The sequence below is a fragment of the Diabrotica virgifera genome, chromosome 1 (genome assembly GCF_917563875.1).
Source record: "Diabrotica virgifera virgifera chromosome 1, PGI_DIABVI_V3a".
In the NCBI taxonomy this organism is placed as follows: domain Eukaryota; kingdom Metazoa; phylum Arthropoda; class Insecta; order Coleoptera; family Chrysomelidae; genus Diabrotica; species Diabrotica virgifera.
This window is the reverse complement of record NC_065443.1, coordinates 51,344,004-51,356,754: the sequence shown is the minus strand read 5'-3', so window position 1 is coordinate 51,356,754 and position 12,751 is coordinate 51,344,004. Positions and strand designations below refer to the sequence as shown.

Genomic DNA, 12,751 nt, shown 5'->3' with positions numbered 1-12,751 from the left:
TGCCACCAATAAATATCTTCAGAACAATACCTTATCATGTACTTACTTAAAATTGTTTTTAATTCTTGGAGAAACTGTTCAGAATCCTTTATCTTGATATGCGTAAGAGGATCTATGTTATATCTCGCAAAAAACATTTCGATTTCCATATCGGTAAAACCGCATCTAAAAGTTACATTTATCAAAAATACGAGCTCTATTGAATGTTCGAATCAAATGAAAATTTGACTTCACGCATCATAGGATTCTCTCCACGCGAGATGCAATGGCCAGAGGATGGAACCTCACATAACGGACTTCAAGTGGTAACTTGGCCTGTACTTTGACCTTTAATACGCACTGATTATGGAATTATTATAATCCGAAGACGTTCTGTGATATAGACATCACAGAACGTCGAATTTAACTATTTTCTGTGATTAATGTATAGGTACAGCCAACTACAGGAATGTGTTTTCCTCGTGGATTTTTTTTATTAAAAATTTCTTAAAAATGTTAATTTATATAAACTAAATTATTAAGTTGAAAAAGTATACTAACGATCTATTAAAATTTCTGTCATTTATAAAGAATAGTGAAATGGTTTGCTTCCTGTGCGCACTGTATCAGATGAAATACAGTGTAGGCGAATAAATTAAATAATCAACAAAAAATTGCAAAATATCCTGAAAACGATAAATATTAGTTAAATTAAAGAATTTCCTATATTAATCAAATCTGACGTTTCCCCTCTATGGCTCAGTGATAAGAGAGCCCATCTTTTGATTCAGGGGTCGTGAGTTCGAATTTAAGCTGGGTAGGAAATTTTTCATTTATTAAAGAAATTAATAAATGAAAGTAGTTTCTATCCTTGGGGGATCGGTACTCACCAGATAGGCTGCAGACGTTCGGATACAATAATTAGCGTCTCTTTGTTAAGACAATGAAATCGAATTTTCAAAGCAACGAGACATTTACTCAACACACACTACACACTACACTAGGTAAGTGATTGCAAAATCAACTGTACCATGCCAATGAACATTACAGGCGAGCGACACGCACCCCCAAAATGACACGGTATAGACCACGGTTTGGTGAATGGCTAATGTTGGTCTTAGTTTATGTTTTTGATGGTGCTGAAAATGAAAATGAAGTTTACTTTGAACTTTAAGTGGGGGAACATTGTCAAAAACGTAATTTTACCCTAAAAATAAAAAAAAACAAAATCACTTTTCTGCGTTTAACTCGCTACAATTCTGTTTGGTCTTAATATTTTTTTCTGTAATTTTTGTAGCATATATTTTCACCTTTCTGAAGAGTATGGAACCTATTGCAAGCCTTCAATCATATTCTTATAAAATTTATGAATTTTTTAAAGTAAAAGGTGCACATTCGTGAATTTCATGACAACATTCAAAATGACAACATTTGAAATTCAGCTTTTTAATCATGCCGGTTTATGTTAAAATATAGAGTAGGTACAAAGAAGTTTTTCGGGAAGCTTTGGGTCAAAACGTTTTATAGAAAAAAAATGGTGCAACTTTTAATACCGACGTTATAGTGCAGTATATGAAGGTAAAAATCAACTGTTATCTCCGATTTCGATGAACCTTCATCGATTTTCATGAAAATTGGTGAATGATTAGAGGATACCTCAAGAAACAAAAGTGAACACCATAAATCGGTAGAGGTATAAACTCTAAGCAAAATTTGTTATATTAAATTATTAAAATTTAAAATACATCAATACTTTTTTAGTTATTAAAGATCAAAGATTTTACTTTTTTGTGAAAATGATGCATGTTATAAACCGGTTTTTCAAGAATTACTCAAAAACTATAAGTTTTCAGAACACAGTTATCATTACGAAATTTGAAGCTAATAAAACATCGAATAAATTCCTTGCTTGACAAACCTTTTAATGTTAATTCAAACTGAATTATGTCAACTCCGTTGATTTTTATGACATGAGGTTCATCCAAAAACCATTTAAAAGATAATTTCAATCGCTATAAAATCGTGTTAAATGTAATCTTTTATATCCCTTATTTTTTAAAGATAAAAGGTTAAAGAACCCCGGTTACTTGGTTTTCGCAGGACAATTTAGGTTTTAAACGTTTCTATCTCGGTTATTTTTTATTCTACAAAAATAAAAAAATAATCAAATCTTTGATAACAAAAAAGCTTAATTTTGTTCTCTATAATTTTTAACATATTATATCGGGTATTTTTGTAGTTACTATCAAAAGGAAAGAAAATTTACGAAAATTTTAAAAATACGTTTTAAACCGGTCAAAATGTTTGAGGTCATTACTTATGCTAAAGTAAAGAAAATGTTATAGGGGTTACTGTGAACTTTAATTTTGCTGCAAATGGCGTATGTTTTATTTTTCACTTTTTCCTAAAAAATTCGAAAGTGTCCTCTTATTTTCATCATAACTTTCTTAATTTTAATGCTATCAACTTTTTTAGAGCTTATTTGATAGGTATTACTGAGTACTTTGACAAGTATTTAGTAAGTAAATTTTATAAAATGCATCGTTTTTCCGTTATTTCAGCTTGAATACAAATTTAAGTACTCGCAGATTATTACGTCAGACAATTCTAAAAGATCTTTCTACTATCAAGTTTATTCGATTTTTTATTAGCTTCAATCTTGGCAATTGTAACTTTTTTGTAAAAACTTTTGATCTAGTAGGTATTATGTAGTAGTATTGATTTATTTTAATGACTTGATATGGCAGGGGAGGAAAGTATATGCTAAATTTGCAGTCACTCAAGCGTTATGGGGATCTATAAGGTTGTGATTATTAGGTCCTAAAATCAAAAAAGTTAAGTAAAATTTTCCATTTTAGGGGGAGCTTTCCATTTTTTAATTTCATTTTCCATTTCCAACCATCGTTTTTCCGATTATAGCGCCATCTGTCCATAATTCGAAAAAATATCTCGAATAAAAGTTGCTTAGTTTTACGTAAAGAATCCAAATCTGCAACAAAAATTTGGTGGTCCGATTTAAGATTTTAAAGTAACCCCCCACCCCCGTAGGAGGTCGTGTTAAGTACCATTCGATAGATTTAAAAAAAATTGATTTTTAAGTAAGTACCATTCGATGGATTTAAAGAAAAATTTGTGTTTTACAGTTTTTCGATCTGATGTTCATTTTGCGAAATATAGCGAGCGGGGTTTGTTTTTAAAATTTTAAATTTACCCCCCACCCCTCTCCGTGGGGGTCATGTTTAGTACCATTCGATAGATTTTTGAAAAATATTGAAGACGTACTTTTTAGGTTTTCGATCTGACGTTCATTTCGCGCAATATTCGCTTTTTTTTGGTGAAACTTTTTGACTCACCCATTTCCTTAAGCCCCGCTCAAATCGTCAGATTTTTGAAATATACACTCTTTTGCATGTACAGTGGAACCCCGATAAGTCGGCCTCCGATAAGTCGGAAGTCCGGCTAACCTGGACCGATTTTCATCAGACAAAACAAACATTTTTTCAGTTTGACCGATTTTTTACCAGGAAATGACCAATACTGTATACAACTGTATCTAATTTAGATGTACTGTGCATACCTATGGATGTCATGTTATGTGTTTTCAATTATAATGGAGTTTATTTGTAAGTATACTGTATTTTACTTCTTACCATATTCTCCGGCTAACCCGGATTTTCGATAGCCCGGATCAACCGCGGTCCCGATTAATCCGACTTATCGAGGTTCCACTGTACTTAACTTACCTTATCTGACAATTTCGAGTATTTTTAAGGATAGATTTTTTTTCGGCCCCCGTTAACGAACTTCCTGTGTTAAGAGCCAATATATGGTAGAGGTACATCTGCAGGTACCAGGTTTCTCTCCATATGATGATAATCTGACGCGCTCGAGTAACTGCAAAAATCCCCGCTTGGGCTCTCCTACCAATACAGGGTGAGTCATGAGGAACTGTACATACTCCTACCTCGTATAGAGGCCCCTATGGGGAATAACAAATGACCATTAAAAAGTATCTGCTCCCATTGTTTAATAATATACAGGGCGAGTTTCGCATTTTGACAGAAACTTGTATTCGTCATAATTTTTGAACGGTCAGATCGATGTGTCTCTTATTTTGGTCAATCGTTACACTATTACCAACTAATCAACTGATTTAGTCAACCTAGAAAAAAATCAGGTCCGGCTTTAAAAAATTAGTTCGTTTTGGTCTTAGAAAAAATTTCACCCTGTATACGCTTTTTGAAAACTCTAATATGAATTTTACAAATTAGACAAATAGGCCATTAAAATGGAATATTTATTTTTTCCCCACACGATTACTTAATTTTTTATAAAAAAATCAAATTTGACTACGAATTAAAAGTTTGGTAAAGTGAACCATAGATTTAATAAAATTAACTTTTATTACAAAAATTATTTTTTTTAAATAAATATTTAATTTATGTTACCACCCAATCAACTGATTTATTCAAACGAGAAAAAAATCAGGTCCGGCTTTAAAAAATTAGTTCGTTTGGATCTTAGAAAAAATTTCACCCTGTATACGCTTTTTGAAAACTCTAATATGAATTTTATAAATTAGACAAATAGGCAATTAAAATAGCATATTTATTTTTTTCCCCACACGATTACTTAATTTTTTATTAAAAAATCAAATTTGTCAAAATCGCAATTTTACCTTAAAAATAAAAAAAATTAAACAACGTTTTTCTTAAAATTAAAAGTTTCACCATTTTTTTTCTGTAACCCGTCTAGAGCTAAAACTCCCCATACACTTCTGTTTGGACTCTATAGTTTAACCTAGACGTGATCAAATAGACAAATTTTAAAATTTTTCACTTAATTTTTGCGATTTACCTTTGCAATTCACGAATCTGCACCTTTTATTTTTAAAAATTAATAACTTTTACGAGAAGAAGACTGAAAGTCTACAACAATTTTTATAGTCTTCACAATGGTAAGAGATATGTGCTGTAAAAATGTCAGAAAAAAAAATATTAAAATGGAACAGAGTTGTAGCGAGTGACCGTGATTTCATTTTTTTTTTCATTTTTAGGTTAAAATTCATATTTTGACAAATTTGATTTTTTAATAAAAAATTAAGTAACCGTGTGGGGAAAAAATAAATATGCCATTTTAATTGCCTATTTGTCTAATTTATAAAATTCATATTAGAGTTTTCAAAAAGCGTATACAGGGTGAAATTTTTTTTAAGACCAAAACGAACTAATTTTTTAAATCCGATCCTGATTTTTTCTAGTTTGAATAAATCAGTTGATTGGGTGGTAACATAAATTAAATATTTGTTCAAAAAAAATTAATTTTTGTAATAAAAGTTAATTTTTTTAAATCTGTGGTTCACTTTACCAAACTTTTAAGAATTATTCATAGTCAAATTTGATTTTTTTATAAAAAATTAAGTAATCGTGTGGGGAAGAAAAAATAAATACGCCATTTTATTTGCCTATTTGTCTTATTTGTAAAATTCGTATTAGAGTTTTCAAAAAACGTATACAGGGTGAAATTTTTTCTAAGACCCAAACGAACTAATTTTTTAGAGCCGGACCTGATTTTTTTTCTAGTTTAAATAAATCAGTTGATTGGGTGGTAACATAAATTAAATATTTGTTTAAAAAAAATTAATTTTTGTAATAAAAGTTAATTTTTTAAATCTATGGTTCACTTTACCAAACTTTTAATTCATAGTCAAATTTGATTTTTTTTATAAAAAAATAAGTAATCGTGTGGGGAAAAATAAATATGCCATTTTAATTGCCTATTTGTCTAATTTGTAAAATTTATATTAGAGTTTTCAAAAAGCGTATACAGGGTGACATTTTTTCTAAGACCCAAACGAACTTATAATAAGATTATATTAATGTGCAAAAATCTGTGGCAAATGGACTAGTTTCCATGCCAAACATCATCACCATCATCATCAAGACCCAAACGAACTAATTTTTTTAAAGCCGGACCTGATTTTTTTCTAGTTTGACTAAATCAGTTGATTGGGTGGCAATAGTGTAACGATTGACCAAAATAAGAGACACATCGATCTGACCGTTCAAAAATTATGACGAATACAAATTTCTGTCAAAATGCGAAACTCGCCCTGTATATTATTAAACAATGGGAGCAGACACTTTTTAATGGTCATTTGTTATTCCCCATAGGAGCCTCTATACGAGGTAGGAGTATGTACAGTTCCTCATGACTCACCCTGTATAATGAATAAGTCATTATCAAAATTATTTTGCTTAAAATTTGTCTCTACAGTGGCGGCTCGTGACCTCAGTATGCGGGTAGGCGACACATATACCTTTATATATACTCTATAATCTAATATACTTTACATATTATAGGTATACTCGTATACCTATATACACAGTGTGTCGCATTTAAGATGAAGACACCCCTATATTGCGGCTATCAAAATAAATACAGATTTAAAATTTTGCTATCTACTGCGAATTTACAAACAGGGCGAATTTTCGATATTTTGCTTCGCGTTAGAGATATCAAAAAAAGTTATTTGGAAAAGTTGTTCCAAATATTATTCTAACTCCACGTACCAAATTTTATGACAAAATTCGCACTTTTAGTTTTTTCAGTATTTGTAGTCAGGATCCTAAAACATACAATTGGCTATCCCGAGATGCAGCTCGAGACAACCATTGCCGAAGGCGCAAACAAATGTAGCCTAACCTAGCCCCAAAAAGTTCCAGGAAATTCTCGTTCACTAGGGCTAGACAAGCCACAGCCATAGTAACAACAGCCCTGTGCTTAGCGTAAGAATGAGAGACGCATATCATTCTGTTCTGTTCTTTAGGTTAGGCAGATTTTAAAGTGCCTGACCATAGGGTAGTGCCATAATTTAGAAGTCAGTAGTACTACTACGAGGAGCGTACAATAATTACAACTTTGAAGAGAAATTAAAAAGTAGCTTTTTTATTTTAGATACTTACGCATTGTGTCAAAATTTATAAATTACAATTTTGAAATAAGAAAATTATATTAATAAATAATTTATTATTGTATTGTACATTTGAAGAGGTTAGGCAGCGCCTACCTTGCCTACCCCGACGGGCCGCCCCTGTGTCTCTATATCAATTTATGAGAGGAATATTCGGTAGAGTGTGTGAAAATGGTGTTTGGAGGAGGAGGTACAACTACGAGGTATACCAAAGATATAAACATATATTTGGTGGTAAAGACGTAGTATCTCTTATAAGAATAGGGAGACTAAGATGGGTAGGACATCTAGCAAGATCACAGCAGAACAACCCTCCTATAGAAGAATCTTTATGTCACAACATGTGGGAAGTAGAAATAGGGGTAGGCCAAAACTTAGATGGAAGGATAGTTTGGATGAGAATGGGAGAAAAATAGGCGCAGCAATCTGGCAACGGTTGGCAATGGATAGGACTGACTGGCGTAATATACTTGGGAAGGTCGAGGCTCTTTCATAGGGCTGTAGCACCATTGATGATGATAATGATATCGATTTATAGGGTTATTTTTAATAAAATAATTTTCGCCTCCGAGAAGGGGTGGCATCCACCCCTAGGGTAAAAGCGTAAGTTACCACCATGTCACTGTTGTTTATTCAGGAATCCTCTAACCCTAGTCATTCACCAACTTTCAGTAAAAACGAAGGTCGGAGGTAATAGTTAATTTTTACCTTTATACATTGAACTATAACGTCCGTATTAAAGTTGCACCATTTTAATTCCATAAAATATTTTGATCTAAGACTTTCCAGAAAACTTCTTTGTACTCTTTATTTTAATATAAACGTAATTAAAAAGCTAAACTTCAAATTTTATCACTCAACTTTTGCGATTTAACTTTGCAATTCAGGAATGTGCACCTTTTGCTTTAAAAAAATCATAACTTTTATTAAAATACGATTGAAGTCTTGCAACAGATCAAGCAGTCTTCAGAAAAGTGAAAAATGTATTCCGTAAAAATTTCAGAAAAAAATATTTTTATTTTTAAGGTAAAATTACGTTTTTGACAATGTTTCCCAATTAAAATTCAAAATAAACTTCATTTCCGTTTTCAGCACCATCAAAAACATAAAGTAAGACCAAAATTAGCCATTCACCACCCGTGGTCATCTCGAGAAATAAGCGTTATTTTGGGGTGTGCCGTTGGCCTGTTAATTGTCGAGGCATTATGTAAGCTAAATAAAAAAAATCTGATGTTAGCATCGCCATGCTAATGCTATGATTGTAGTCTATGTAAATTTACTTTTTTAAAACATCTCTGATTTCTCTTAAGGTGGTCTTAATTTCTTTTTTCAGTTTCTGCGGAAAGAATCGTCTGAAACTGCCCCATTTTCTAAACAATTTGGCGAGTTTTTCTCCTATGTATTCTGTCATTTGAAGCTCGTCTGGTGCTAAAGCTATTTCTGTTTTAACATCGGAGTAAGTGTCGTTGATAATCGCCAAAAACATATTCTGAAAAATAAAATAATACGATTCTGAAGCTGTTGAAGGTCTCTTGTGGCATTTTTTGTTTTAACATGCTAAAAATGCGACCATTATCATAACGAAAACTTTGTTTATTTACATATTTAAATTCATAATATAGAAACTTACTATTAAAAATGTTGTTTAGAATTAAAAACTGTTTTAATGTGCAATTTATTATATCCTTCGATGGAGTCTACCCCAAAATCCCGACAGCCAAAATCCCGACAGCCACAATCCCGACGGCCAAAATCTTGACACGCCAGAATCCCGACAGGCCAGAATCCCGACAGGCCAGAATCCCGACAGGTTTGATAAGTTTCTTTTTAACATATAATTACATTTATTTCTTGTTTTTTGTTTATGGCCATCTGTTTTTTATTTTTTGTTACCAAACAAAAGTATTTTGTATTAAAAGTATTAAACAAAAGTCGGAATTTTTACTTATGCGAGGATTGTTGCATGTCGGGATTTTGGCCTGTCGGGATTCTGGCGTGTCGGGATTCTGGCGTGTCGGTGTTTTGGCTGTCGGGATTTTGGCTGTCGGGATTTTGGGCGGCACCGCCTTCGATGGTCCCAGGATGGTCAAAATATTAGATTGTTGTATTAGCAAATTTGAACCGTAATGACGTACTTATTTTAAATAATAATACCCTGGAAATTAATAAATTAAAAAGTACAGATAATTCATCTTATCTAATCCAAGATATCTATCAAGTAACAGTCGAACCCATCAATTAATAAATTTTCTTGAGTTGGGATTGATTTCATGAAATCGAATGAACTATCTTTTAGTAAAGTCGTCCCAGGAACGCAACTCATCAATATTGGCGATATCATTTTAAAGTCTTCTACTTTAAAATGTATAATATATGTTTGAATTGCCAATATAAATGAGTCAGATTAAATAAATTAGAAGAATTTTTTTACTTAGCAACAACATTTTTGTTTATTTTAGTAGTATTTTGTATTTTGACAACGAAACCCGATTTGGGCTTCGAAACGTTAATAAAATCATTTTTTTGGTAAAACTGTGGCTTATTTCCCATTGAAAATAGTTGATTATAAATCTTAATGTTGTGGCTATACGAACTGTCAGGGAACTTTAATCAATTTTGGCCACCCTGTATAAACTATGATGTTAATGTTTATATTACTGAATAGAGAATTGAATAACCTTCCAAATGAGCTACCACACGACCCCTATTCCCATTTAAAAAAGTCATCGATTACGTCATCACGCCCAAATGGATGACGTCACTATTATTACATATGTCAATGAATTTATTCCAATGAATTTATTCCATAATTTTGAACCTCTCTAAATGTATTATTAAAAGTTTTTAAAACACAATACATATTCACGTTTAATAAATATTGCATTTTCAACGTCAAGCAGTAGCAGTAGGTACCTATATTATAAATGTATGAATAAACTATACTTACACAAAAGAATACACGATCAACAAATACAGATAAAGAAACCAAGGTATGAAACAAGACTAAGATAGACAAGGCGAAAACGGATGGTTCGTTGGAAAAAATATTCCTATGAGATTTTTTTCCATAATCACATTCGTGAGACATCCCAGAATAAGGGAGAATAAAACATCTATTGACTTATTATTTAATAAGGAAATTTGGCCACCTGGTGTAAACATTAAATGGTCTACAGAATCCTGATGCTTCGAACCAACAACTTCATCTGAGGCAAATATGAAACCGAAGCACATCAGAAGCCCAGTTAGCTTGGAAAATCCAATTACCATTCCAAGTAAAAACAAAAATGAAGTTCAAAACACAAATATACTTACTGACAAGCAGGCCATCGAAATTTGCAAATCTAAAGATCCGTTCCGTTCCCAAATTAATTTCATTAAGAAAGATACTTTGGAACCATCGATAAATTTGGATCCTTTAACACCACCAAGAGTTAGATTAACCAATAACTCAAACAGTCGATATCTTCTAGCAAGATTAAGGGAACCGGATATATTAAAAGCAATTAAGCTACATCTTGCTTTCCTACACGACCAGCCTGCCTCAGTATTTTGTGATGGATATACCAACACCAGTGTGAAACTATTTTTGGCTTCCGAAGGACTACCTACCAAGACTGAGGAACTAAGAAAAATTCTTCTAGAATTTAACGATGCCTATGGAATTGGTCCAGCTGAGGTGGAAGCTGATCTTGTTGCTTATAGGTCCTTTCTAAGTTCAGAAAGAATCATACATCTACAAAAATCAAGGGAATGTCACCGAAATTATTATTCTACTAGCTCTCCAAGACGAAATTTTTAAATAACACGACGTGTTCTGAGGAACTAGAAACCTCGAATAATTTTAGTGATGACAACTTTAGTATGGTTCTGATTAATATTCGTTCTATAAGAAATAAAACTGACGAATTAGTTTTGTTTCTGGAAGAATTAGGATTTCCCCCGATAGTTGCGGTTACAGAGCACTGGCTTGAAGTCAACGAGCCTTTTTTTGTAGAAAAATATACCACAATTGCTAGGTATGATCGTCCAAGTTCAGCTCATGGAGGCACCCTAATTCTTTCTAGAAATAATGATTTTTCTCTGATTACAAAATATGACTTTCTGTTAAATGAAGCCTTCTTTGAGTTTTCCCTAGTTTATAATAAAAATCTTAATCTTTACATTATTTGCATCTATAGATCACCTGACTCCCCTGTGGAACTATTTTTTCAGAACCTGCTAAATTTGTTAGATGACTTGCCTCATAGAAGCAGAAAAATTCTATGCGGGGACTTCAACATTAATTATGATGCTGCTTGTGCTACCCAAATGTCCTTGGTCAACATATTTGAATCATATGGTCTCTCAATGCACGTTAATTCTCCTACAAGGATTACAAAAACTTCATCTACCATAATTGACTATATTGTCTCAGATTTCTCACCCCTTGATGTCTGCTCTACAATTATTAATGCGGGATTATCAGATCATGAAGCAGTATTTACGAAGTTTAACATCTTCAGCAAACCCTCCTCGAAAACCCGACGTTTAGGTAGGATTTTTTCGGCTGGGAATTTTCATAAATTTCAAAATTTATGCTTAACTTCTGAGTGGCATTTTCCTTCTGCGGACGTGGACTATAATTTCAACGATTTTATAGAAAAGCTTGTCTCTATCTTCAATAAGGCATTTCCTTTAATTTCAATTAAGCCAAAACATCACAAACCCTGGGCTACAAAAGGTATTCGCATATCAGCCAAAAATATGCGCTCACTATTGTATATCAAGAAATTTGCTACCAACGTCTCTGTCACTCAATATATCACCAAGTACAGGGTAACCTATCTAAAACTCATCAAATCAGCTAAAAAAGCCTACTATCAAAATCGTATGGAAAGCTCTAAAAGTGTTGCAAAAGAAACTTGGTCCATAATAAACGATCTTCGAAATAGAACTCACGCAGTTCAAACATTTGCCCTTCCAGACCCGGAAAATCTAAACGAATATTTCGTTAATGTGAGTAAAAATATAACTTCTACTATTTTGCCACAAAAAGATCCCATTTCCTATCTCCCCAATTCAGGAGTGTTCTCGAATTCATTCTTTTTAAGACCAATCGATATAACTGAACTGATCCAAACTATCAATAGTATCAGAAGCAAATCATCCTGTAGTACTGATGGACTATCCATAAAAATCTTCTCAAATCTCACAGAAAATGTGTTGGAAAACCTCGTCTCACTAATTAATGATTCCTTTGAAAGAGGCAAATTCCCAGAGTGCCTAAAGATAGCCATTATTATTCCCCTTCATAAGGGTGGTGAAAAATCTAATGCTTGCAACTATAGACCTATTGCCTTACTACCGGTACTTTCAAAAATTTTTGAGAGACTCATAAAAACCCGTCTCATGTCCTTTCTCATTGATAACAACATCTTATCCCCAAAATCAGTTCGGCTTTTTAACTAATAAATGAACCACCGATGCCTTGTTTTCTGTGTTTCATGAGGTTTACCAAGCACTAAACAATAATCTTTATACTGCCACTGTTTTCTGTGACTATGCCAAAGCTTTTGATTGTGTAAATCACGACATTTTGATTAAAAAACTAAATTTCTATGGGATTCGAGGTATTTCTTTGAATTGGTTCCAATCTTACTTGAATAATAGGAAACAAATAGTTAGAGCAAATGATACTGACTCTAGTCTCAAAAACATTGTATGTGGAGTACCACAAGGTTCAGTATTGGGTCCTCTACTGTTCCTTATCTTTATAAATGACATCACTAACTTAAAAATCGATGGAAAAATTTTTCT

General features: G+C 32.6%; 1 protein-coding gene across 3 annotated transcripts in view; it reads right to left on the bottom strand.

The window, feature by feature from the left end:
• LOC114325536 (polycystin-2-like) overlaps nt 1-12,751 on the bottom strand; it is a 75,461-nt gene that overhangs the window by 15,916 nt on the left and 46,794 nt on the right. For all 3 annotated transcript variants that reach the window (XM_050656330.1, XM_028273606.2, XM_028273607.2), the window contains 2 exons: nt 8,233-8,441; nt 47-165 (listed from right to left, as the gene is read on the bottom strand). In XM_050656330.1, the coding sequence (XP_050512287.1) occupies nt 47-165; nt 8,233-8,441 (328 nt within the window). The remainder of the gene's footprint in view (nt 1-46; nt 166-8,232; nt 8,442-12,751) is intronic.